Source organism: Paralichthys olivaceus, chromosome 18, assembly GCF_024713975.1.
Source record: "Paralichthys olivaceus isolate ysfri-2021 chromosome 18, ASM2471397v2, whole genome shotgun sequence".
Classification (NCBI taxonomy): Eukaryota; Metazoa; Chordata; class Actinopteri; order Pleuronectiformes; family Paralichthyidae; genus Paralichthys; species Paralichthys olivaceus.
In genome coordinates, this window is record NC_091110.1 from 5,158,092 (window position 1) to 5,185,504 (window position 27,413).

The 27,413-nt window shown below is 40.6% G+C and overlaps 3 protein-coding genes across 9 annotated transcripts in view; all 3 read left to right on the forward strand.

Annotated features, from left to right (window-relative positions):
* Positions 1-520: 520 nt before the first annotated feature.
* LOC109626275 (MOB kinase activator 1B) lies at positions 521-8,518 on the forward strand. Its single transcript, XM_020082052.2, has 6 exons — positions 521-809; positions 1,925-2,091; positions 3,561-3,654; positions 5,225-5,358; positions 6,162-6,325; positions 6,457-8,518. The coding sequence occupies exons 1-6, from the start codon at positions 796-798 to the stop codon at positions 6,532-6,534; spliced, it is 651 nt and encodes a 216-aa protein (XP_019937611.1). The 5' UTR covers positions 521-795; the 3' UTR covers positions 6,535-8,518.
* Positions 8,519-10,784: 2,266 nt separating this feature from the next.
* dck (deoxycytidine kinase) lies at positions 10,785-16,416 on the forward strand. Its single transcript, XM_069513763.1, has 7 exons — positions 10,785-10,984; positions 11,616-11,731; positions 13,725-13,918; positions 14,384-14,531; positions 14,689-14,804; positions 15,112-15,211; positions 16,140-16,416. The coding sequence occupies exons 1-7, from the start codon at positions 10,870-10,872 to the stop codon at positions 16,164-16,166; spliced, it is 816 nt and encodes a 271-aa protein (XP_069369864.1). The 5' UTR covers positions 10,785-10,869; the 3' UTR covers positions 16,167-16,416.
* A 1,413-nt stretch (positions 16,417-17,829) lies between these two features.
* Positions 17,830-27,413, forward strand: part of LOC109626377 (electrogenic sodium bicarbonate cotransporter 1-like) — a 32,698-nt gene continuing 23,114 nt past the window's right edge. For 6 of the 7 annotated variants that reach the window (XM_069513760.1, XM_069513758.1, XM_069513762.1 and 3 more), the window contains exons 1-3: positions 17,872-18,208; positions 23,439-23,512; positions 24,906-25,082. In XM_069513760.1, the coding sequence (XP_069369861.1) occupies positions 18,189-18,208; positions 23,439-23,512; positions 24,906-25,082 (271 nt within the window). In that variant the 5' untranslated portion in view covers positions 17,872-18,188. Of the gene's footprint in view, positions 18,209-23,438; positions 23,513-24,905; positions 25,083-27,413 lie in introns of all 7 variants that reach the window. The other variant, XM_020082265.2, reaches the window with a different exon arrangement.

Consider the following 27,413-nt stretch of genomic DNA (forward strand, 5'->3'; position numbering starts at 1 on the left):
GATAGACAGACAGACAGACAGACAGACAGACAGATAGACAGATAGATAGATAGATAGATAGATAGATAGATAGATAGATAGATAGATAGATAGATAGATAGATAGATAGACAGACGGATGGATGGACGGACAGATAGATAGATAAATAGATGGGTGGGTGGGTGGATGGATAGATAGATAGATAGATAGATAGATAGATAGATAGATAGATAGATAGATAGATGGATGGATGGATAGATAGATGGATAAATAGATAAATAAATAGATAGATAGATTTCATTCTTGTAGTAAATTATTATTTATGTTCAAACAGTGATGAGGAAATAAATAAAACGCTTAATGATTTAATCTACATATTCAGATATCCATTACAATTCATCAAATTGGTAGAATATTGAAATATAATCAATAGTTTAATCAATAACAAAATTAGTCGTTGGTTGCAACCATTGACTGTATTTGGAAAAATTACAGTTTCCATGTTATTCCACTAGATGGCAGCAAACGTCCGAGCAAGCGTTGTGTCGTGCCCGGGGCGTCACATGAAGAAGTGAGCACCAGCCTCAGTACGCTGCTGCCTCTCAGCGTACATACCAGCAGCCTGTCTGTCAAAGTCCCCAGCTTCTCATCAGCTGTCTGCAACACTCACGGTCATTTTGGATTTATTTCCACACGGACCGGTGAAGGAAGCCCGAGAAGAGCCGGGGACGTGAGAGACCGGAGAGTTTGCATCTGCCTCCTCTCTGCGCGTTAGCTGTTCGCCAGGAGAGTTTGTCTTCTGGGCTCCGAGCAAACATGAGCTTTCTATTGTGAGTAAAACAGAACGTGTGCTGAATGTCTGTGTTGTCCGCCCACCCGCCCGACTGTTTACAAAGTGCCACTGTTGCAACACACCTACCCAGCTAGCTAGCTACCGAGCGAGTTAGCTAGCCACAGCATAGTACGGGCTGCGACTACATCCTGGAGTCGCCTCGGGTGTCTGATGTGTTTCTCTTCAGCTTTCTGTCGATTGTTGAAGAACATCAACATCGGCTGACCTCTCAATGGAACTGGATACTTGATTCAGCCGAACCCATCCAGCGCCCCCGATCTTAAACACGTTCAGCACGTATGCGACAGCAAATTAAACAGAGTGAGGTTCACTGTGGGGCCTGGCTATCTGCTGGTGTCAACACTTTGTTATCACGGGCTAATCCAGCACCGATATGACACAAACCAGCGATCTGTGTGTGATCCAGTAATTAATCAAAGTTACTCCGCTGTGTTTTGAGGCAAATTGAGGTTGAAGAGCTGAGTTAAAAGCCCATAACCATAGAAACGCATTTGCCAATTTGATTACCTCGTTTTGCTTTATGCTACTTTTGTTATGGAACAGTCATTATTAATGAAATGATTCAAAGTTCCGTCACTTCCTTTACGTTGTGGCGTAAAAAACCAACATCAGATCCTCCTTGAAATATTTCTCATCGTTTCCATCAGACATATTTGATTTGCTGCTAAATGGTTTGAGGGGATCAGTGGCAGAATCCATATCATTTTCTATTTTACATCTTCTGTGTAGATTGGCATTAGCAGATTCATATCTCTTATCAAAGCAGCAGTGTTGGTATGTACCCTACCATGTTGTGATGACTCACGCGAATGCTTGTTTAATGGCCCAGTGAGAGAGATTGAATACAGTACCTCTTCAAATGACCTCATTAAGCGTCATACACAGAGAGCCACACTGTTCTGTTCTCCCCCCACTCTTTAATTCTGCCAAACCAACCAATTCAAATGGATCCCAACTCTTTTTTTCTTTGTCATCTTATTTAGAACATCTGAGTGTTTTTGTTGCAGGAGGCCCACACCTTGGCCCTCGCAAGCTCGCCCTCCATATTAATCGACCATTTGTGTTTTTCCTTTGAAATGTGACTCATCACAGTGGAAACCGTTCATCCAAGACGTTCAAGCCCAAGAAGAATATCCCGGAGGGTTCTCATCAGTACGAGCTGTTGAAACATGCTGAGGCTACACTGGGAAGTGGAAACCTGCGCATGGCAGTCATGTTGCCCGAGGGCGAAGACTTAAATGAATGGGTCGCAGTCAACAGTAAGTGCCAAGTTTACCTCACCCCTCCTCTGCCTTGATACACCCTTTTTTGGTTGAGATTCCAGGAAGATTGACACAACCCTCACACAATCTTTTTCTTCTTTTTTCTTTTTCATTTGTCAGTCTCCTCTTAGTCTTTATATTTGCTGTTAAAGTTCTCAGTCGTCCTGTTCCTGAAAGTTCAAATAGTCCACATCAAGAATCAGTGAAGTGAAGCACCAGGGTGTGAGATTTTGGCATTCCCTCTAAAGACCATGAGCGTTCATGCTGGAAAAACCACTGTGAATGTTAAATAGACTTTATTGTCTGTGCTGGGCCTTGTTTACTTTCCTCTGAATTGAGATAAATGGCCGGTCAGTGGAAGCTTCATTTCCTCTCACGGCATATTGCCTAACTCGCTGAAGTTTTTGTCTAAGCCGTTTACACTGTACTACTCTGCAACGCAAGTAATATCATTCAGATTTTAAGAAACAGCTGATTTTTTTTTTATCTTGCTAAAGGCTACATCCATACTACTAAGTTCTCATTTGAAAACACATTCATCTGGCTCCTACTTTCTTACGGAAGCAAACAACAACATTAGTCTCAGCTACCAGTGTAGAACACCACATGGATGAGCAATTACAAGCGGTGATGACCCTGTTGTTTTTGGTAACAGCTGTTATGCAGTTAAGTTCTGCAGTTTTCAATGATTCAATTTTTTACATGTGTAGGAAACAAGCTGTTATTTGAGCAATCTGCGAAACAATTCCAGTGTCCTTCGGGATGCACGTGGCTTCCTGTTTACATCTGCCCACTTACCCAGTGTACGTGATATGCTTTCAGCTGTCTTGATATGGACGGGGATTAAAACGGATTGTTTTCATATGAAAACACCATTTTAGTTTTAGTGGTTTGGCTGTAGCATGATATTACTTCTTGTTGGCTGTAATAAGTTCCACAACTTCAGAGATGTATACATTAGTGTTGGCTTTCAGCCCTTGAGCCATAACATGCCGATTAAGCTCAAATCTGCACGTGTCTAATACATTTTTTATGTCTTTTTAATCACCGTTAAACCTTCAACTAGCTATGAATACAAAAGTTAGGGACTAAAGTTTGTCCAGAGGGGACGGGGGAAACCCTAATAAACTACTGGAGTGAGCTGGCCAAACATATGCCACATCAGCTGCACAGTATTAATGTCTAAGATTAGCAAACAGAGCACCAGCACTAACACTGCCAACCCTTCAAATGGATCTCTCGAAGTGATGGAAAGCCAAAGTTGGCCATATGCCCCTGGGAATGGACAATAACAGAATTTGTGCCAGATAAGTGGAGTGTTCTCTGGTCTGCAGTCTGGTGCTGGGCAGTGAAGTGGGAAGGGTCAGCGGCTCCAGAGAAACGTGATGCCACTTGTTTTGCCAGTTTCCATGGTATTCACTCTCATGTGCGCTTGATTCAAATATGTTCTTTTTGTTCCTTTTCAGCTGTGGACTTCTTCAACCAGATCAACATGCTGTATGGCACCATCACAGACTTTTGCACAGAGGAAAGCTGCCCAGTCATGTCTGCTGGTCCTAAGTAAGTTTATCGTTTTAGGTCATGCATGTTAACTAAGGGTAATCCGATCAGGCTTTTTAGGTCCCATCATTGAAATAGTATCAGCCGTCACCGATCACGGGATCTAAGTAAGAGCTCTGGATAATATACGAATGAGCTGATATGAGAACACAGCAGGAGATCCTCCGCAGAATTCTCCACAAGCAAGTAGGTGTTGATGACGTTGAAGAAGTTTCAACAGTCTCAAAACCGGAAACAAAGAGAATAAACATATCTCTGGATGAAAAAGAGGTGCCATACAAGTAGAAGACACCAACAAAGATGTCAGCAGCCTTAGTGGATGTTACGTTACGTCCTGCCTCTGCTTACTGCACCACCCCCCATCTCAGTGTTCCGGACATTTCTGCGTTGATGGAGTTTTTTCTCTCCACAGTCGTCAGAGTGTTGCTCATTGTGGGAACTGTTGGGTTTCTCTATACATTTTAAGGTCTTGACCTTATTATGTTATGATTTGGCCCTTAACATTGAACTGAATTGACTGCCTTTTATTTTAGTTAATTCATTTATTGCCATGGATATTTGTGGAGCACTTTGTAACCTTGTTTGTGCTATACAAATAAAGCTGTTATTATTATTATTATATTGTTGTGAACGCATCTGAGCAGAGAATCTCCTGCAGCATTGTTCATGTGTGAAAAGCAAACTCCAGAAAACGTTTGGACCCAATTGTGCAGACTTTCTCCAGAGTTCGTGTCTTAAAACGGCTTATGTTTTATCTGCTAGTGTCCTGTACTAGCTCATTATATTTAGTTAGACTTCTGCAGGGTTGAAAGTGTTCATTTGCGAAGGTGCTGAAGATCAAAAATAATATTTTGTTGGTTTGGTTGTGACACAGCCCTTTGCTTGGTATCTCACCCGTTCTCTCTTATTATTTCAACTGTCCTGTCAATAAAGCTGAGATGCCCCCAGAAATAATAATAATATTTGAACATACAATAGGTAACTTCAACCGCTAACGGTCTTTCAGTCAAAATAATAAAGACCTAGTTAAATAATGTTGTGAAGCAGTGTGGAATCATGGGAGTTGTTATCTTCTCCACTGTTTTTGCCCCACAATCTTTTTGGATCGCTTGGTTCCCCTGTGCATTCACGCTTGACTGGGAGAACTTTGGCATCAGAATGTGGAGCAAATGGCAACGAGTAATCATCATCCATTATGAGTGACCTATACAAACAGTGGAAGGAAGGAAGAAACAGCTGACTGGCTAGCAGTGTGTTTTTCCGTCATCGTACGTTGTCTGCTCCTGAAGTTACAGCAGAGACAGACAAAGGTAGAAGTAAAGTGCATGTGACACAATTAGAATGCCACCAAAATGAAATGTTCTGTTCCCTTGAATCGAATTGGGGATTTCTCCGTGTTTGAATATTGTTGGAAACATTTAGGATGATTTAAATTCACAAGTCAACAAAACATATATAGTTTTTTGACATGTTAATGAAGAATTGTTATATGTTATATATTTTAATTCTATTCTCGTGTGAACCTAGATGGAATTATATTCAGAGTGTTTGTCATCTGTGTTTCCTGTAGGTACGAGTACCACTGGGCCGACGGAACCAACATCAAGAAGCCCATCAAATGCTCCGCTCCCAAGTATATTGATTACCTCATGACCTGGGTGCAAGACCAGCTTGATGATGAGACACTTTTCCCCTCAAAGATCGGTAGGTTTAGTTTCTGTTGTCTGTAGGTTTGATGTTTTACTGGTTTCTTCAAAGCCTCGTCGATCCACGATCAATAGATCTATTGCTGCTTTTCTGTATTATCATCGTAAAAATGTCCGAACTGCATATGAGCACTCAACACATTGTTACAACAAAGGTGGTTCCGTGTTGAAATCGTGAATGTTTGCACTTACCTCAAATCATGCTCTGGCCTGCCTGTAAAAATATTTCAATCCAGGAGAACATACTTCAGTGAGGCTGAGTCTGCCTCCATCAGTCAGAGCTTAGTGAGCAACAGAGAGAAAAAAAGATGTGATTGAACTTTGTTATATGCGTACTCTTTTTTTAATTTAAGCTACGCCTGAAGAAACCAAGCTCAGTCTGTAAAATATTCACAATATTCGGGCATTTAGAAAATCCAAATCCTAGGAATCCGTCAACCTTATCACTGATATGATCTTTATCTTTGGTTGTCATTTTATTGAAGTCATTTAATGGGAAGTCGTTCCTGCCCGCAGTCATCAGACAATTCCTCCCTGGGAGGGAGGAAGACAGTCTGAGTCAATACACCAGCCCTGTATATCACCCTTCCAGCACATTACACCTTAAATCATGAATAAGTTATCTTCTGGCGTATATACTGTAATTTAACATATTTTATATATTGTGTCATAATTCACATATTTTATTTATAAACTCGATTCTTGGCTGGAGTGACTGCAACAAAACCCAATTCCGTTCCGGGTTCAATCAACTATCGGAATAATCTGAACAGCTTCTCTTTCCTGCCCTCTCTTCCCAAGGTGTCCCCTTCAAGCGAAACTTCATGTCCGTGGCGAAGACCATTCTCAAGCGTCTGTTCAGAGTCTACGCCCACATCTACCACCAGCACTTTGATTCTGTCATGCAGCTGCAGGAGGAGGCCCACCTCAACACGTCGTTCAAACACTTCATCTTTTTTGTTCAGGTGAAGAGACTCTCACTTTTGAATTTAGGCTTTTTATTTATTTTAAGCTAGCTCAGTATATCAGCAATAAACTGTGTTTGTTGTTTTGTATCATGCGATAATGTTTGTTCCCTCTCCTTTGTCTTTTTCAGGAGTTCAACCTCATTGACAGGAAAGAGCTGGTCCCACTACAGGAGCTGATTGAAAAACTGACAACCAAGGACAGATAAACAGCGTTGTCATCCCTATTTTATTGGTCTTCTAGTTTTTGCACAGATACCCACCCCACCCTGGCTGTACGTATGCAGTATATACTATATTTCCATTTGGGGAAATGTTTTTAAAAAGGGCCAGGAAGAAGGAAGGGTCTTGATAGGTTTAAGGCACCAGGACTAATGCTATCAGGGATAATTGAACAAACCACAGATTAACATATTAGAGAAGAGGGTTTTAGCTGTATGAAAAAAAAAAAACAGTGTTCAGTCACGGCTTACATTTAGGATATTAAAGACATTAGTTTTCTATTATACTGCACAGTTTTTTATCACTTCGATTTCTGGCAACATGAGGCATTTCCATGCTCTTAGATTTCCAGCTCACCTGCAGGAGAGAACGCAGGGGAAGTAAAGTTGCTGTATTAAATAGGAGGTATTGTTGGTGTTATGGTATCTAAGCCAACCTTTTAGCTGGTTATTTTATTCATTAAGCTACGTCGAGGGAGCTCAGTCGTGATTCGCGACTGTTCACATCAGTCAATACAAAAGAATCCTAAGTGCCTAGCATGGCTCATAATTGCCCTATATCAACAGTGAGAACTGTAAGAAGATAAAGGCCATATATCACTGACACACTGGACACAGCGTTAAATCTCTCCCCTCCTTCCTTTTTCAGTTTCTGTGTCTCTAAACTCCTTAGACCCTTTTTCTATTTGTACTGTAACTGGGTTGAAAAAATATTTTTTTTCTGTAAAACCACCTCCTCACGAAACATCCTTATTTAGTTACGTCTTTTTGCCAACTGTGCTGTGCAGGTTATGATAAATGAATGTTTTCGAGGACGTATAGATGAGGCTAGAATATCGTCGCGTCGTAGCGGGGACTGAAAATGAACTAAACTTTTAGCGTTTCCTAGTAACATGTTCCTGTGAACTAGTTTCTCCCCCAAAACCTTTAAGTAGACACACGTTTTAGAAAAGGTCCGCAAGGAATCTAAAACCTTGAAGTGTGAATTAGGTCAGTAGAATAGTTACTTGTGTCGCAGCCTCCACTGTTGAGCAGAAACAGCATTTTGAATTGGAGTTTGAGGCACCCGTTGTTATCTCACTAGCCATAAAAGCACTTTGAACAATTTCCCTGACCTCTCTTGCCTGAATGTTTATTTTGCATAGACCGTGCTTTGTGAGAAGCTGTATCATGTGACTGATCATAGTTTGTCTCCTCTCATATTTTCCCCCAAATGAATGTTGAACTGCGTGAACCTCCCCGGAAAGTATCTATAAGGCACAAGTGAGATTTCTTCTGCTTTTATACGGTTTGACTCGTTTCGTTGCTGTGCTTCAAACAGCAGATGCATGACCCCCTCCTCAAATCTCAAAGTGTAGTTTACTATGCAATAATTGACACTAAAACACTAAAAAAGGATTATAGCGGTCGGCTCGTTTGTACTTTATATCTGATGTTCATTTTCCTTTAGAGCTTAAATTCTGGTGTACGCTAATAGATCCGTGCTTCTCATTGGGGTTTGGTTTGAGAAAAGGTGACTTGAACATTTTATATCGTGTAACACTTTATTGCACTCATGTTGAACACTGAGGGTGCGACCTGTCTTAAAAGTCATTTTCAAAGAGCATGGGGTGCTAGCTTTTGGTTCAAAGAACGCATAGATTCTTTTTAGACGCTGCTTCCCCGTCCCCCCATTTGGATATAAACTTTTAGTTTGTTTTAATTGTTCTGAACCTGTTACCACTTCCTTAGCTAAGTACTATGAATGTTACTGCTCATGATCAGATACATGAAAATGTAATAGAACCTGGGTCATCCAGAAAGCATCTCATCCTTATGAAATGCCCGTCACATAGCCTGTTGCCTACAGTTTTTCCTCCTCGACTGTAATAATTGATGAAATGTTTGTATATAATGGCTTGGTAGGGGTTTTCAATGCTACTGAATTGATTGATGCTGTTTACAAGGCAAATAAAGGTGGTCTTTGAATGAATTCTCTGTTGATTTATTTACCTGTGAGCTCACTGCGGCCCTTTTTCTAGAGTACTGTACTTTAATACAAATCCAAGAGTTTTCAATTCTGTGCTCCTTAATACTCACATTCATTTCAGAGGGTGTGGTTGTCTGTTTTTATGCATATGTACAACTGTTGCCTCACACAAAGGTTTGTTGGTTCAGATCCCGGTGAGGGTAAATGGATGTTTGTCTAAATGTTGGCCCTGATGCGGTGGCGACCCGTTCAGGGTGAACCTCTCCTCTCCCCCAATGTCAGCTGGGATTGACTCCAGCTGCCAACTGTAGCTTTACAGATAGTAACTGTTCACATGAAGATAATTAATGCAAATCAAAATTATTTTATAAGATAAAAATGCATTAATTTAGATGATACTAGCCTAAAGTACAAAATAATGCAGTTTCTACAATATTTGAATGATGCTCATATGTTTTTTTATATAATATATAAAGATTGTATGAAATTGACAGGAAGCAAGGAAGTACTTTTATTTTTGAGACTTGTTGCCAATTCTTAAGTATTTTTACCTAAATAACACTCAATAACTGGCTTTTACTTGCAATAGAGTAAAAGTGATACCTTTACTTTTTTTAGTTACCTTGATTTGGGAATTTATATTTTAAGTTACTTGCTACTTCTACTCCATAACAAGTAAGAGTGGGATTATTCACTTTTTATCTCAATTAACAGCAAATAAAAAGATTTTTAATAAACCTAACTTGATAAGTGTATAAACTTCAACTGCCCCAAAGACTGCAAAGATCCACTTCAACAAAACTTAACTGCTATTATCCATAAAAGGCACATTGAGGGCTTTTACTTTTATTAATTGATGTATATTTGTTTTCCAACACTTTATTAGTCTAAAATGAACATTTAAAGTGAAGGACCGTGCTGAAATGTAAAGCACGACAAATTAAGCTGTGACACTTTGCAAATGTTCAGACTTCATGACACTTATGTTGCAGCTGTATGTGTGTGTGTGATGATGACAGACAGGAAGACCCTCCACACGTGTTTGTGCTGCTGCAGCTGCAGATGAGGTCACATCTGGAGCGGCTCATCGTCGTTGGAAACCGATCAAGACAACACGAGAATAATGTTTAAAAAAACTCAACAATCTGATGAACAGATGAAATATTGATGAGTTCAGAATTTTGTATGTGTCATTTTTAAATGAGAGGAAGATGCTGCACGCTGCCCCTTCTTTGTTGGAGACAAATGGCAGAGACGAGGAAAATAAGAACTTTCAGAATCAAATGAAAAGATGACAACCGTCTTATTTTTCAGCTTCTCTGGCTCAAAAGGACAAATAACAGATAGGTGGACATAACAGTGACTAATGTCAGCTGTTAGTGACACAGAAGAAATGTTGACTAACAGCCTCCGCACCCAGAGGAACTGATCTCTGAATACGTTCTTATATCACACACATAGAACAAATGCAGACATCTGGAGCTGATCGTCCTCACAGGAAATGAGTAAAGACAACAGTTAGTAACCTCAACAAGCAGGTGAACAGATAAATATTCATATCAACCAAAACATAAAATATACAAAATTAAGGTTCTAAGTGAATGATTTCTAATTTCCCCGTGTTTCGGGAAATAAAAACATCAGGAGGGGATGAAATTATATTACTATATGCTATAACAGCATAAAAGTTGTAAAAACGTTTTAATATTACTACTATCTGTAACCGAAGTGAAGATGAAAAGATTACTCCCATACAAAATATATAACTATGAATGTGTAGCACTTTTTAAGGAAATAAAATTCTCAGAAGTGACTTAAAGACTCACTTAAGATAAAAACCTAAATTATACATTTTATTCGAATAACACAAGGATATCAAATACACTTTATAAAACATAAAAAATAGATGACTGAAAGACACACTAAAGACATGAATACTTACATAGATTTTATTTGCATCGCTAATAAACCTTTCACAGAATTAAGAGAAATGAAAATGAATGACTAAAAGACAATAAATATAAAACAGGTGTAAAAACAATATAGTATTTTTTTTTTATCTCGGGACTACAGCCTGGTTTATTTTTTATTTAAAAAGTATGTAACAGGTACTTTTACTTTCACCACAGTGTAACTACAACACAGCTGTGTGTGTGTGTGTGTGTGTGTGTGTGTGTGTGTGTGTGTGTGTGTGTGTGTGTGTGTGTGTGTGTGTGTGTGTGTGTGTGTGTGTGTGTGTCCTGCAGCTGCTTCCTGGGCGGGGACTCGCGCCGTTTCCTGACGTCTTTTGCCGCCAAACTTGAAACAACAAGGCGCCTTCTCCTCCAGCAGCTGGACGCGTTCATCCGCTCGAAATGTCTTTGACCCCGAAGAGACGCTGCCCGGACTCTCTGGACGATTCAATGAACGACTCGCTGAACGACTCGATGGAGAAAAGGATCAGGCGCATTTCAGTGGAGGGAAATATCGGTGAGAAGATAAAATACAACTTTAAACATGGAACATTTGGAGGAACATCGGACTGTGTCACTGTGCGTAACAGTCACTGATCACAGGCTGTCACTGCTCGTGTATCCATGTATTTCCTGGGTGGAAAGATTTGCCGCCAAGTGCTAAACTGCTTCCCTAAACCACCAGCTGCTAATCATCCATGATGTGTGTCTCTGACTGTGTGTCCTGTGTGTCTCTGTGTGTCTCTGACTGTGCGTCCTGTGTGTCTCTGACTGTTCGTCCTGTGTGTCTCTGACTGTGCGTCCTGTGTGTCTCTGACTGTGCGTCCTGTGTGTCTCTGACTGTGCGTCCTGTGTGTCTCTGACTGTTCGTCCTGTGTGTCTCTGTGTGTGTCTGACTGTGCGTCCTGTGTGTCTCTGACTGTGTGTGTCTGACTGTGTGTCTCTTACTGTGTGTCCTGTGTGTATCTGACTGTGCGTCCTGTGTGTGTCTGACTGTGTGTCCTGTGTGTATCTGACTGTGTGTCCTGTGTTTATCTGACTGTGTGTATCCAACTGTGCGTCCTGTGTGTATCCAACTGTGCGTCTTGGGTGTATCGAGCTGTGTTCTGTGTAATGTGGCTGAACGCTGCGCTTCGTGTGTGTTTCAGCGGCGGGTAAATCCACCTTTGTGCGCCTTTTGGAGCAGGAGAGCGCGGACTGGGAGGTAGTACCAGAGCCCATCGCCAGGTGGTGCAACGTCCAAACAGACAGCAGTGACTTCGAGGTATTTACAGCATCGTCGTTGTCATCATCACAACCAGTGCAGTTTCTATTCCTCGTCATTAGTGAGTCCTCCTCAAACACTTCTATATGCTCTCACTTCGTCATTGTTTGTGTGCAGAGCTTCATGTAAACAGTCTTTTACATGAAGTTGGACAATTTTGTCCTCATCTGTCAATGTTTTTCATAAAGTGAAGTCGGTTGGTTGTTTATTCAGATTGTTTATTGAACATGTCCTGTGTCCAAATTGCACCAAACTTGGCACTGCAATCCAACGGGCAGTTAACAATACGGATGCAAATGGATAACATGAACGGTTTCACAGAAAGACAGACGTTTGTGTAATTAGTAGATATCACATACAATTCATGTTACGTAACAATGCTCCTCCAGTTTTCAAAATCATTAAATAAATAAATGATGATCCACATCATAAAGGTCCAGTGTGTAAGATTTAGGTGAAAGGGAACTATTGGCAGAAATGTAATCCTCATGATGTTTTCACTAGTTCATTTCATCTACATTGTATGAATTGTAGTTTTCTTTACCCCAGAAAAGACTCTTTATATTTAAATACTTAATATTTACATCGAGGGGACCCTCTCTACAGAGGCTGCAATGTTTTTTACATTAGTCCAGACTGGACAAACTAAACACCTTTTGAGTTTTTATGACAACTGAAGCTACCACAGTTTCTTTTTCATGTTTGGAATGAGAGAGTGAGGTGAGGGGTGTTCAGCTGCAACATGCAATTTGAACTCTAGATATCACAAAATTCTACACACTGTACCTTTAAGTACTGCTGAATGAACACCCATTCACACTCCACAGATAAAGTTTTAGAGTATTTATAAGCTTGTTAAGTTTTAAACACTGCTTAACTGATGAGATCCTCCTCGGCACACACTCACACTGCACAGGTGAAGATAACAGGGAGAGTGTTCATCTGTATTTAGAGTGCAGCTGCCATCTGTACTGTATGTCTGCACCGTTATCACACACACACACACACACACACACACACACACACACACACACACACACACACACACACACACACACACACACACACACACACACACAGGGGAACAAATGGTCCCACTGTGGACAGATGTACATGCCATCATCATGGCAAACATCTCTAACTCCCACACAGCTGCAGCCTCACCCTCACTGACTTATTGCCACTGGTTCAACACACCCATATTTTCAGTATCACTAGTTGTAACAACCAGCAGGTCATCCGGGTTCTTGCTTTATATATTTGAGCTGATATGTTGAATCATGTCGTGTTATCTACTGTAAAATAATCCTTGATGCTTGATAACACTTGAATTTGTTACATGTTTGAAAAGTAATTAAAAGATATATACAGCATTATGTTGCAGTCTGTAAGAGATGACTGTTTTATGGACGTTTAGGAGTTTTCTTTCCTATAATTTTCATCAACTCGCAAAAAGTCAAGTTTATCAATGACTTTCAAAACGTACATGTATTATTATAGATTATTTTTTTAGTTCATCCAGTAGTCCATTTTTGCTGCGACTTAGCTGTGAAGTACTGACAGAAACACTTGTATACTTAATATTGGCGTCCCATCTGGCTTGCTGTCATTCTGACTTTTATGACCAGGATGTATTACATTATCTGTGGTATAAATATATTGCTCAGTTGAACTCTGTTGAACTCTGTGAACATGGTAATGTCAGGGAGAAATAATGGCGAGTACTTATTTAAAATGTCAGCTGAGATTGTGTTTGTTGTTCATACAGCTTAGTCTGTAGATATCAAGCAGCCACTGTAAATAACTGTAAAATGTCAAATTTCACAGATGCATTTATAATATAGTGAACTTATGACATGGAACATGAAGGTTGAAATGCATTGTTTAGCCTGCGTTTTAATGGTGATTTAAGCTGTGATTCATTTCTTCACCCTCCTCAGTCCACTTGGAGAAATGGAATTCAACTCGTGTTTTTTTTAATTTGATATACTAGGAGCTGAGCACATCGCAGAAGAGCGGCGGGAACGTACTGCAGTTGATGTATCAGAAACCAGAGAGGTGGGCCTACACGTTCCAGAGCTACGCCTGCATCAGCAGGGTGCGTGCCCAGATAAAGTCGGCCAATGGGAAGCTGCGGGAAGCTGAGAATCCCGTGCAATTCTTCGAACGCTCCATCTACAGTGACAGGTACCACTGATGGAAATGAGGAATATCAGAAGCTAATGATGTTAAAGGAAGCATTACATACGTCTTTCTGTTTCTCTTCTCCCCACCTGCCTATTTATATAGTCATAATGTATATGTGAATATTTATATATGTTCATTTATTAATTAATCAATTCATAATTAAACTGGTAATATTTGAATTTGTAGTTGCAGCACTGTTGTTGATACATTCATTGACTCAGAGATTGAATTGTAACCCTGTAATTCGACTGAAATTAAAATATGTACTTTCTGAATCTACTGTTTGTCACCTGAGACACTCAATGCACTCGCTATTTGTGTTTATTACATTTGTTGATGATCATCAGTCATGCAAAGTGTTAACAATTTCCACTTTGTGTCCTTAAAACTGCTCAGTCTCTGCTGTGTTTTAAAAAAAATCTGCATTCTTTCCTTTTCCTGTCTTGCTGATGTCTGTGATCTCAGGTACATATTTGCTGCCAACCTCTATGAGAGCGAGTGTCTGAATGAGACGGAGTGGTCTGTGTACCAGGACTGGCACGGCTGGCTGCACAACCAGTTTGGCAAGCACATCGAGCTGGATGGTATCATCTACCTGAGAGCTTCGGCTGAGGTACTCCCCTCTGCCAGCAGCTTTGTTATTTGAGCACCTCCAGTTATAAGGCTGTTGTGGACAATGGCTGTTTTTCTCTCCTGAGCTCACGAGGCCAGGAGAGAGGATTTAGGGAACTAATGTTAGATGCACTCAATTTCCTTTTCTGTGTGTGTAGAAATGTTTGGAGCGACTGCACCTGAGAGGCCGAGAAGAGGAGCAAGAAATCCCTCTGGAGTATCTGGAGAAGCTCCACTTCAAGCACGAGAGCTGGCTGCAGCACAAGACCATGAGGTGAGCAAACACATGGACTTTAAAGAGCACCAGAAAGTGAATGCACATCTGAAAACAACAGATGTGTTTGTGTTATGGAAGGTGTGAAGAATATTCCGTTACGCCACATTGGTTATCTGAAACTGTTTTGGTCCATGTGATCTGCGGCTGCTACATGAATTTGTTTAAGAAAAAGATGAGGCCATAAATAAGAAGTTTATTTGGTTCAGCGTGCACAAATGTTTGAAAGATGTTCAATAGAAAGTGTGGATGCTGTTCCCTGGATATGAATGAACACGATGTCCGTCTTCCTCTCTGGCCTCCACAGTATGGAGTTTGACTATCTCAGCGAAGTTCCGGTCTTAACCATAGATGTGAATGAAGACTTTAAGGGAAATAAAAACAAGAGCGCTGACATGATGGAGAAGGTGAGTGACGTTGAAATGTCATGTAATGCTTCAGTATTGCTCTCGGCAATACCACCCGTTTCCTCCAGAGGGAGAACAGGTCTTTTTACTGGACTTTAGGGATCTTTACAAAATGAACCTTTTGTTAGATTAAACTTCCAACTATGAATATTTGACTTTTTATTGATTACATCGCATTAGATGCTATTTTGAATATAACAAATAATACATGTATTGCTTTACATAAAACCAGCCATCTGTAAAGTGGTTAAAAAAAATTTAAACTGCTGAGACATCAACAGCATTTGCATATTTTTAAGTAATATTTGTTATTTAGATGATATTTTTGCCTGTTTTGAAATACACATTTTTCAAAAACTACAAACAGTGGCCTGTTCCTTTATGAAATACAAAGTTCTTGTTAAGATTTTTGCAGTGTCTTCTACCTCAATAATGAGTATGTTAACTTTTCATACTTTTTCACATTCTACTTAAATGTAGACTTAAGCTTGTAGCCAAATATTATTATAGTGTGGATCCTCTGGAAACATGTGTATATTCTGTTATGTTCTGTTTTAGGGATAAGTTCACATTAAAGTATTTATCATGTATTCCTGTGGAGATGCACTTCTGAGGGATCGTTCCGATTCCAAGACACAGACAAACACAGACACGCCCGCATGCACCAGGTTTCACTCGTGGTAATGAGGCCTGAAGAGCTGCTTATGTAGCAGTTTCATGTTAATGGTAAACACAGGTGCTTTTTAAGATTTCACTCTCATTCAAATGTCATTAGCAACAAAAGGAACCAGGCACATACACACAATGCTCTTCACAAGTGATATAAACAGACTTGTTCTGAGTGTCACCCAGGATGAACTGCGAAACTTCCCAAAGGAAAACTCGCTGATGTTTGTTAAACAGTTTTCCTGTTGTCCTTCTTTTTCAGGTGAAAGAGTTCCTGAGCACGTTGTAAATATGGAAATCACAGATTGTGGCTGTAGGAAGAAACTGCAATTATTTTTAAAGCAATGAAAAGCATCAACTCTTTTCTTTTGTTTCTATAGAATCATTAAAAATGATCTTGGCCATTTTAAAAAAATCATTAATGGCTTTTATTTTTTGTATATGTTGTGTATTTATCAATTTTAGGGAGTGTAAATGAGAATGTATGTGCGTTTCTGTTGTTCTTTGGTGTCATGACAATAAACCTGACTTATAACTCATTCTGAATGTTTTGGTTTGTTCTGGTGACGTGTAGCCCCTGTGAAAGGGAGAGTTCTCTCCGGCAGGTGGCGCTAGTCCCCACACCAGCTCCTCACAGTCAGCTATTCTTGTCTGCTGAGCTTTACCAGGTAGTTCAAATGGGATTCGCAGAAAGCTCCCTGAAATAGGTGCTTTAATTTTCACTTTTAATACCTTATAATTACTGAGATGAGACAGCACAACAGGCTCTTCGAGGCTCTTTGGTGCCCGGTGTGTGTTTGACAAATAACCACAGTGCATGTTCAAGCTCTGAGTGCACTCTCCATACACAAACCCAGGTGTCAGGTAAATATGATGCACAAACACAACTTGCTGTTGAAACTAGCTTTTAAGCATTAATGTTTTGTTTAATTGGCCTTTTTCAGATACAAAAACAGATTGGACTAATTGATGATTTGCACCCTCACTCTCTGAAACATTATTTACAAATGTGTATATAATCAAACAGGACAGATATGTGCTCATCACAAAAATAACCATCTTAAGTCACAGTACAGTTAAACAGTAATGTAGCTAAATGAATATTGATGAGAAAAAACTAAAAAAAGTACACACATGCACAATTTGTTAAAAGTATTAACATACATATGAAAGAAGAGAAAAGAAAAAGAGAGGGGGGCACTTTCTTATACCTAACTGAAAAGTTTATTATAAGTTGGAGGCTTCATCTACCCACTTATTCCACACACGTCTGTCTGTATGTGGAACTCATACCTCACGAACCGTTTATCTCATTGACCTCACACTTGGCATGTGTTTTGTAAATTACCCGAGAAAGTGCAGTGCCGAGTTTCGTGTTAAGTGGACACATGAAAAGTTCAATATTAATATAAAAGATTGAATGAAGTAAATGCAACCAGTGCTGTGTAGCGGAATCAACTGCAAATAAACCAGGTGGGATGGTGGAGCACAGTTTTCTAACTACACATTGCGCCATAGACTGTTTATAAAAACCTCTGCACACTGTCCAGCACACAAACGATAAAAATGTCCTCTTCGCTGCAGATAAACCAGGTAGGATGCACACAAAGTTCTCTAACTTCACTCTGCACACAAACAATAAAAAGTGACAGTATATTGTACAAGTGTTTTTGAGGAGGACTCAGGAACGAGGAGGAACAAATCTGAAGTAGCTCCAGAGCTTTAACACAAGACGAGAGAACAGCCCATTCCAAACAGGCAGGTTTAGAATTTAGACACTGCACAGATATTATTTCACATCCTGTGAAATTGTGGATATTGTCAGCCTGTCTGGATGTGTGGATGTGGAATGTACCATTCAAGAGTTCATAAAGACAATTCTCAACTATAAAGTTGTTGACATTCACCCTCAGACACCCTCCTCCTCCTCCCGGTGTCGTCACGCAGGAGGAGGGATGGCACTTTAAATATGGAGAGGGACACGCCGCGCTCTCAGAGTCTCCGCGCACGCTTCCACCGAGACACGAAACCTGGCGTTTCCTCCCCGAGATGTGACCGTAGCACAACCTGAGCGAGTCCAGCCCGACATGAGGAGTGCGCCTCACGCCTTTCACTCGATCCGTAGAGTCCCAGAAGTCGGTCCGACGAGAGGAAGATAAGAAAACTGCCACGACTCCTCTTTGTTAACTTTGACTCAGTTGCTTAGCGCCACAGCTCGAGTAGGTGAAGATCTCCAGACGCACGACTACAAGAGTTGACCCGAAGTGAGCAGGAGGACCGCTGGGGTCCAGCTGATCGTCGGTGCGTCACAATGAGCTCCGAGAAGAACAAGTAAGTTCACGACCTCTCCAACTCACCATGTTTAACGCAACAGGCAGGTCCACGAGGAAACTTTTCCTTGCGGGTTACAGTCCGAACCTGCCGCTTCCTGTCCAGGTGGAAGTGTGACGGCTCCAGGTGACTTTCATTCACCAATTAATTTGGAGTCTGACGCGATCACAAAGTTGCCATTTAGAGGAGATTGTGTGCGTAAATCTGTGGCGAATCTTTGTTTAGTGCTTCACTCGCACTTTATCTAAAACATCTACAGCCTATTTATTTAGCTCCTTATGACGTTAGAATATGTTTCATTCATGTGAGTTACACTCTTGGCTGGACGAGCCGCTGCTGGCTCCTCAGCTCGGTAATCTTTTTTCCACGAACTTGTCAGTATCGATTAGAGAGACGCAGGGCGCGCAGGCCAGGTGCTGGGGATCCAGTCTCTTACGTGTCTGGTGCTTTTATTGGTTAAGTTGTGTGTGTGTGTGGAAGCCTCACAGACCATGTGGTCATTGTGTTGACACCCCAAAATGCCACATCCAACTTGGGCCAGCGTGTGCGTCCACGCTGCGCAATAACTTCACGTGTACAACACGGAAATGTGTGTCTGGATCCATTTTCCTCTGATGAGCAGCAGAAACAAGCCAGTTTCTCTGTGAGTCTCGTCTACAGCCAGTGAATGAGTCAGTTTACAGTCTGCATCAAATGAAGAACATGCACTGGGAGGGGCGCAGTCACACTTCACTCCCTCCAACTCATTTATGAGGTCTAACCCACAGAAACCCACTGAGTGCTCTCTACTCAACGGCAACAGGCAGTGTAAAGACACAGGTTGATTCCTCATTGGTCTGCAGATTGTGCAATGAGAGTTGCAATGGGGAAATGCCGGTCTCTTCTTTTTGTGCAGGATATTTTGGCTTGGGTGACTCTTCCTCTCTGTGTTGACTGGAAACATTCAGTGCTCTTTGTGCACAGTGCTGAGTGATGCACCCTGCGATTACACATCTGTCATTTCCCTGTCACCTTTCAAAAGTAGTCAGATGGAGGAAATTCCAAAAGTCAAGGTGTACCTGACGTGTTGCATAAGCGAGGAATAATGCCAGGCATAGGCACGTGTCATTATTATTATTGATGTGTAAACCTATAAACTATGTAGTGTCATTGCTTTCTACTTAAAGCAAATAATACCAAATGTGTGTTGGCCGCAGCCTTTTCAGTGTGATGATTAGGTTCTTCATGCTCCTTCTTGGACCAGACAAGTCTTTGACAGATGTTACTTTTCATTCTCGGAATCTTTATCACCTTTTTCTTTAGTGTTGTAGAACAATGACTAACAATTTGACGATTAAAATAAAATAGAAGATTATTTATTCCTTTTAACTGAAACTATATAACTATATGTATGTAAAAAAATAACCAGTGCATTATACAAACAATCAATGGCAATAAGCACTTACAGGACTTACAGATAACATCAGTTACAAGGAAGCATCAATTAAAAATAATTCAACAAACAAGGATGCACACAACCAAAAGAAGAAATGATTAAGTTGGGACAGCAGCCGAAAACAAGTCTAATGATCTTTTAGAGTCTGACTCGATTGATTTGTTTTGGACATGTTTCAGACCAAAGCTGTGCCTCAGACTCCCCTTCTCCTCTAAAGAACGTAGAACTCAACAATTTACTCAGAGTCCTCCTTAATTAGCCAGTATTAGCCAAACCTTTTGGAATTCTCTTCTTTACCCTATATGTTATCTTTTATTATTTTATAAGTTACTGTTGGTTATAGCTCTAAAATGACAAATTACTCATCCATAAAAATATTTGTAATCCTTTCAGTCACTCATCTCCTGTGGACTTTAAAATATTGCACTGTTTCCATTAACATGAGAATTATTCAATAAGCATAGTTTGAGAGGTTTCAATACTTTGATTTTATCATCTCCACTGTTATTTTTCTTTATCGGTATTATTTTTCTCTGCTTGGTTTGTTTTTTCTCATCTCCTAGCTCTGTAAAGCAGCCTTGGGTAGCTTGACATGTGCTGAAACAAAGATGATATTATTCACATTTTGGTCCATTGTAGCTTTATGACTCCAAACTGCCCCCTGTCATCCGGGGTGGCTAAGAATGCTTTTGACTACTTTTCAAGCCCTCAGTATTTTTCATATTTGATACCTTGATGTGGGGTCTCGCTTTAATGTTCAGAAATCACACACAGTTCTGCTTGTGCCTCTGCCTGCGCTGGGGGCACCTACCCTCACTGTGAACCTGGCCTGGTGGGATTGGGTGCGTCAGTCTGTAAAGAGATGGTGATGATCCCTGATCCCCGGGCAGCTGATCCTGCAGGCTCCTCACGCACCGACAGGTTTATCCACTCTCATGAGGTCACCAAGAAGCAGTGAAGTTGTTCAAGATGGACGCAGCTGGTTGCTCTGATCCTCACCCAGCTTTTGATTTTCTTTTTTTTAATTAATCACACAGTTAGAAGTTGTAGCAGGAAATGAAGAAGATTTCCGGCATTTACAATGACGTGAACGCGGAGACATAAGATCTTATCTGCCTTATGCCTTCATACACAAGATATAGATGTATCCTCCGTTTTGCCTTCAGCTACCTGATTTTAAATGAAGTGTAAGGTCACTTGGACTTTGCAGGCGAATGCTGAAGATTAGATTAATGTTTCTTATCCTCTTTTCACCAAACTGCTTCTGTTGATCCACCCCGCCAACAGTTTCATGTATGGAGTGATTAAAGTGGTGCTATAGCTGTGGTAAACCTGCAACATGAGCTTCCTGTGCTCTTCAGTGTGGCTGGCAGTTTGCTGTAGACAACTATGTTACATGACACACACACACACACACACACACACACACACACACACACACACACTCACACACTTCACCTGTTGCAGAGGTTAACGCTACAAGACTGGGCTGCCTTCCTGGAAAGCTTCCCACATATCTAAGATCCTCCCAAAATACTAAATGCTAAATGTTTGTGTGAGAACGGATTAAAATAACTCCTATTTGTTTTCATACTTTTGGATGTTTCTCTTCTCCGTTCCCTGACCGCCGTCCCTGTGATACAAGCAGCTCCCTGAAATCGGTGGTTATTTTTCTGTACGCTCTGTCCTGGAGGAAAAGAAAGATAGTGTACAAGCAGAACACGCAGAAATCTGGAGTCGAGCGATAGCGCCGGCCCTCTCCGCACGGCGCCGTGTGGGAACTTGACCTCTCTTTTTCGTAAGCAACAATGGGCAACAAAAGGAGGCTACAGAGGCTAATCACAGTATTACTATTGCATGTAAATGTTGGCGCGAGGCCCAGCCACCAGTCATCACTCATTTGATCTCGGGGCCGGTGGCATCAACATTACATCTGCTATCAGCATGATAGGATAGGCTACCTCTATCTCTCTCAAGGCCAGATACCGTATCCACTGGGGATTTTCAGATGAGCTCTTACTGCAAGCAGAGGAACAAGTTGTATCCTTCCTGACTTTGTTTATTTAGTGGTTTGTGTACACTGCTCCCATCCCCTAATTTTTTGGGACTGTGTCGACCTCACTTGGGGATTGTTCAGTAGCAAATTGAAACTGTTCAGATGTTTATTAACAATTTAACATTCTTGATTCGCATCTGAAATCAAACATTTTTGTTTTGCCATTTAAAAACTATTCCCATAAAGTGGTCAGTCAAATTAGCTGCGACAGATGAGTTTCTAATTTGTTACTGAGAACTGTCTGAAGGAATGAACTCACTTATAGGTGCAGAATATCTTTAACTGGTTTCACAGTGATTCACTGACGGAACAACCCGCCGATTATTATTATCTAGCGCGGCAGGACTTCACCTCATTGGCCAAATATATTGACATGCAGAGCGTGTTCATGGAACACGGAACGCCATTTTTCGCATTTCAAGCTGTCAATTGTGATTCATATATCACAAATGTTGATGTTGCGATGACGACGGTTTTCTGATATTGTGCATCCCTTAGTATACATATACAAAAACATGTTTCCATATGTACAGTACATGCACATGCAAATTGTGTGTTCTACATTCGTACACATGACTGCAGGATTAACGTTTGAGAATTCACTGATATCATCGAGAACAAGACGTTTTTTCCTGGAACAGTAGTTTGCTAGCCTCAGGTTTCCAAGAACTAGGTGTGTTGTTTCCTTTGTATCTAATTTACGTGTGTGTGTGAGTTCAGATTGGAGTTTCCAGTATGTTGAGGCTTAAAAAAAACATTTCATTGCCTGGTTTAGTTCACCCTTTGCTGGACTAGAGGAGCCACTTTACCCTCCCTTCCGGGAAGATTTGGCCCCAATGATCAGAGGAAAATCCGGGTCATGTAGCCTGTGGCCTTGGGACATCGAAGTAAACAATGAGGTCTTGTGTGCGTGAACTAGAAGAACCAGTGTGACTGTCATTTAGTTATAGTTGATATTGAAGGATCATTTTACAGTTATTAAGTTCCTGTGTAATTTATGTGCTCACTGAAGGAATACTATCTTTTTCACATGCAGTCACATGTTCAGCAGTGTAGATGGGTGAGCGGGTGACACTTTGGTCGTATGTAGGCGGGGCCCCACTGTCAGAACTCCTAATGCACTTAAAAGCTTGTCGGGAAAACTGGTTTTGAAGCCTTGCTATGCAATATAACATGTTTTAAACCATTCTGCTTCAAATGTATTTGTACAAAATATTGGATTCAAACATGAAAACTAGAGTTTGATATTTGAATTCCAGAAAATGACTTGTATTGATATTGCTCTCACTGTAACATGTGTTTTGTCCTTGTTTTTAAACCTCAAGTAAATGTTGACTTGTCCAGAATAACAGAAATAGCTTGTTAGAATAAGTTTATGAATAGGGGTCATTTTCAGGAGTGTGTTTAATAATAATATAATGCTAATAACTATTATTGAATGTCATATCTAAATGATTAAAAAATGGACTCTTAAAGATTAATTTATCCTCGAGAAATGTCTTCAGTTTGATTTAAAAGTTTATTTATGTGTAGTAGAGGACAAGCTTTTTCATTGTAACAATCCTGCTTCCCACTATCTGATCCCATTTCACAGACTGTACACATGCTCAGAGAGAAGCCAAAATAATACTAATAAATAATAATATAATTAGTGGAAACAAATAGATTTCTTGGACTATTTGTAAACTTATTCCATGCTTCTCTTATTTAAATGTTTTTTCTCCTTTTTTTTCTTGCAGAATGGAGGATGAAGCAGTGTTGGACACAGGGGCTTCCTTTGTCAAACATGTCTGCGATGAAGAGGAAGTAGAAGGTAACATTATCCTTTAACTCATCCCTGTGCGTTAATATATTTTGCCCTTTGTCTGCCCCTTTGATGCTTATTCATCAACACTATATGTAATTATTTGAGATGCATAATGTCCAGTTTAGCTTAACAATTCTGTGCAGGAAGATGTGTTTTCAAGTGTTCTAATCCTGTCCAGTGCTAAAGCCGAAAAACAATTGATCTGGAGACGCCCACATGGATTTAGTGAGACGGCCACATATTTCACAAATGAACACTTAAGGTTGCACACAAAGAAAACCACGTCAGAGGTTTTTTGGCAGCGTGTGTGTGTGTGTGTGCGCGCGCGTTTGTGTTCTCAGTAGCAGTTGCAAAGAGCTTTGCTCTGCTGCATGGGAATGTGCATCGTCATTTGCACGCCGGCTGAATCTTAGTTTAGTAGAGGAAGCGAGGCTCACCACAGGGACGTGTGAGAGATGTCATAAATACCCACAAAGCAGTGTTGGAATACATGCAACAACAAAATGTGAGAAAATTAAATTATTAGATTAAATCTGAGTTTGTTTATTTATTTATTATTGGGACAGGGCTCATTAATCAACAGAGGAAGCACTGTAAATGGACTGAAATTAACTGTACAGGCTAATTTCCACTGTTTTCCCTATAGACAGTTTTAAAAGGCAACCTGATAAAAATGACTTATCTCATAGAATTACATCTTAATATAATTCATGTGCATTATTCATACCATCCAAACTAACTGTGCAGTAAACCTACTATTAAAACACTGCATCCAATTTTATAAACAGGCAAACAACCCATTTCTTAAATTTGTATTTAAATTAACATAGTTACAGTCTCAAAGTCAATATATTACATAAAGGGATTACTTTTTAAAGTCATCAGAATTCACCTTTTTAGTCACTTCACCCCTGACTAAGTGGTGCAGTGATCTGTCTCTGAGAGTCAGTGCCTTGAAGGGGTTTAACAATAGCAAATTAAATAAAACTTTATGGAATACCACCCCAAATAACATGTAATCTGTAGTGGAATGGATTTTAGAACGAAAGCCCCCCAAAACTGCCCAGAAGACGTGTGTGTGGAATGCATGGATAAATGGAAAAATCCAAGGTTGCCTCAACACCAGCGTGGTCGGTCAATCCCAGCAGGGAGAGGTTTCTGTGTCTCTAATTACTTCCTGGAAAATTTAAGTCATCATTTCCTGTATGAGCTGCACTGTAGGAAGTCGTTGGCATTTTGCAGTTTGACTGACAACAAACTATCTAAACATTTAATACTGAATCACAGCGGCTCAACCAGTCCCTCATTGTTTTTCTAGCGGCGATGCAGTTCAGGTTTGATTGAGATTTCCTTTTCACTATGAGTGTAATCTGACGTGTAATTCCCCGTGTTGTGGCAGGTCACCACACTGTGTACATCGGCGTGCATGTTCCCAAGAGCTACCACCGGAGAAGGCGACACAGACGCAAGTCGAGCCACAAGGAGAAGCGGGAACGAGTGGAGCAGAGCACGGAGGGCTACAAGTCGGATGGAGAGAACGCAGACGACCCCACCACCAACATCCTCAAACCTCTCAGTGAGTTAAATAAGCAAGCTCTTCCGTCGTGCAGAGTGCGATTTATGGAAGCCACATTATGAATAGATAAATCTCCTGAGATGCCGGTTGAGATCAAGTAGCACTCTACAAATCACAGCCTACAAGACGTCAGTGCTTGGGAGGTGGTGATTCAGAGCAGGGAGGCCAGGGAGGGGCGACAGCCAAGAAAGCTAGGGAAAAAGGAAATCGTCTGGCACAAACCTACACTCAATAGAATTAATGGAGCGATGTAATGGGAACATGTTGAGCACTAATCTGAAAATGACACTGGATTGGGTTTATAGTGTGTAAAGTAAATAGAAGAGGGGTATTATCCGGCACCTTGATGATTAACACTTCTTTGTGGGATTTGTGGGAAAGGCGCTAAAAACCAGGTAGATGGGAAGAGGGAGCAAAACAGCCATTCAAGATGTCGCACACAAATACATGAGGATGTTGCCGAACTGCAAGGAAACCTAATATAACAACCTCACTGCTGATGAAGCGTAATTCATTTTGTGGAATAATCCACTGAATTGGGTTCATTTGAGTGACAACGCAGGATCTGAATAAATGTCAGAGATGCAAAATGCACATTAAGATTGTTGTCAGTCCCTGTGGGTCTTCATCCTGCTGTTAGAGAAAACACACCAGATGTCTCTCCTTATACTGAAGCTTAGAAAAGAGGCGTGGAAGAACCTTTAATCCTGTGGTCATTTTCTAGAGAAGGAGAAAATATAATTCCGAGAGAGTCTTCAGATATAGGTCAGTTTAGCCCATATGTCTCCTGGATGTACACGAAAAGATGTTTTTAAAGTGTAAACAGGTGGGAAAGTGTTAAGAAACCAATCTGTGTATTTAATTGTGTGGGGCTCTCAATTCTGTAACCTTGATGATGGTCTTTAGCATCACACAATCCTCTTGGGTATTTTTTTTTTTTTTTAACATTTCAGTCTGGTTAAAAGCTATTTAGAAGACATACAATTAACAGAATAGTGGAATTCACCTTGAAAATGGCAGAGCCTGAAAATTGGCACAATGGGGGGTTATTTACACCCGAGCTCATCCTCGGTGGAGGTAACCATTATGGTATCAAAATGGAGTTGAAGATGGGAATGAGCGGAAGGCAGGATGGGGATTTACCTCCGGCTCCATCAGGGCGTGTGTGGACAATGACTGCCACAGCACGTACTTTACCAGGAGGCTGCTGTAGGATCACACTGAACTCATGCAAATGAATTGTAAGGTGTCACTGAACTCGTATTTCCAGTGATATTTGAAATGGTCCAATATGTAGAGATGCTGACATATTTGCATCCTAGCTTTCCCAGTAACATGACGCACATTAGAATATGGTGATGCACAACCTCATTAATTACACACTCAATAAATTGATTTATTTTTAAAAACAGAAAATTAAAGTCTGTGACCAAAACAAAATATATGATGATTTAGAGTTCTTCTTGTAGCAGGGGTGGATCCAGGGGGGCACTGGCCCCAGCTAATTGGCCCCTAAAGTACCCCTGTCCTGTCAGTCTTCCTTTAAAAAAAACACATTTGTTTGAATTTTCTGAGCTGCTTGAAGTACAAAATGTGCTTAAACGAGGAACTTTTTTCCTAATGAAACTAACAGTAAACAATGAATTACTTAAATCTGAACCTTACTGAATCAGGAGTTGTGTATGGATGTTGGCCCCCCGCTGTGTAAGTTGTGGCCCCTTTTATGGCCTCTGATTTAGAAAAAGATTTACTACTTCCCCTAAAGGCTGTGTCAGGGAGGCCTCCCCAGTAATTCGGACCATGTGGCTCAACATTATCAGTTTACGTTTTGGCTCTGTAATGCTCAAGAAATTATGACTCGGGTATTGAAAACGGAAATCAAATATGAAAATAATGTAAAATTGTCCCCAGTTTCAACTGCATTACCTTGTTTCTTTACCCATGTACGACTGCACCTGTCTTCATCACGTCGGCGTCACATCAAGCTGACGTGCACTTGACTAATCCCTTCACGCTGTACCTCTGACGCTGTAATCCCCCTTGTTACGTCTCATGCTCGGGTGTGGACCAGCCTGCGAGCTTAGTCATACAAAGGTACCATGATCTGATAAGAGTCTCGATCACATTAATCTCTATCTAGATGTCACAGGGCCAATCTGATGAGTCATGTAGAGTTTGGTTACAGTTTCCTTTTTTATTGAATATTCCTTGTGTAGTAGTTTCATATCTCTAATTTAGTAACCGATTGGTGGATATATCAGTCGTGATTAATTATGTATTTGATATTGTCTTCAGAACCATTTCCTGCATCAGCTGAGCATTAATAGCGAT

Excerpts from the sequence above, each read along its gene's own strand:
- dck (XM_069513763.1), top strand. The coding sequence starts at position 10,870 with ATGTCTTTGACCCCGAAGAGACGCTGCCCGGACTCTCTGGACGATTCA. Across the intron at positions 11,732-13,724 it reads CAGACAGCAGTGACTTCGAG|GAGCTGAGCACATCGCAGAA; the intron begins GTATTTACAGCA and ends TTGATATACTAG. Across the intron at positions 15,212-16,139 it reads GCGCTGACATGATGGAGAAG|GTGAAAGAGTTCCTGAGCAC; the intron begins GTGAGTGACGTT and ends CTTCTTTTTCAG.
- LOC109626275 (XM_020082052.2), top strand. Across the intron at positions 5,359-6,161 it reads ACTTTTCCCCTCAAAGATCG|GTGTCCCCTTCAAGCGAAAC; the intron begins GTAGGTTTAGTT and ends TCTCTTCCCAAG. Across the intron at positions 6,326-6,456 it reads ACTTCATCTTTTTTGTTCAG|GAGTTCAACCTCATTGACAG; the intron begins GTGAAGAGACTC and ends TGTCTTTTTCAG.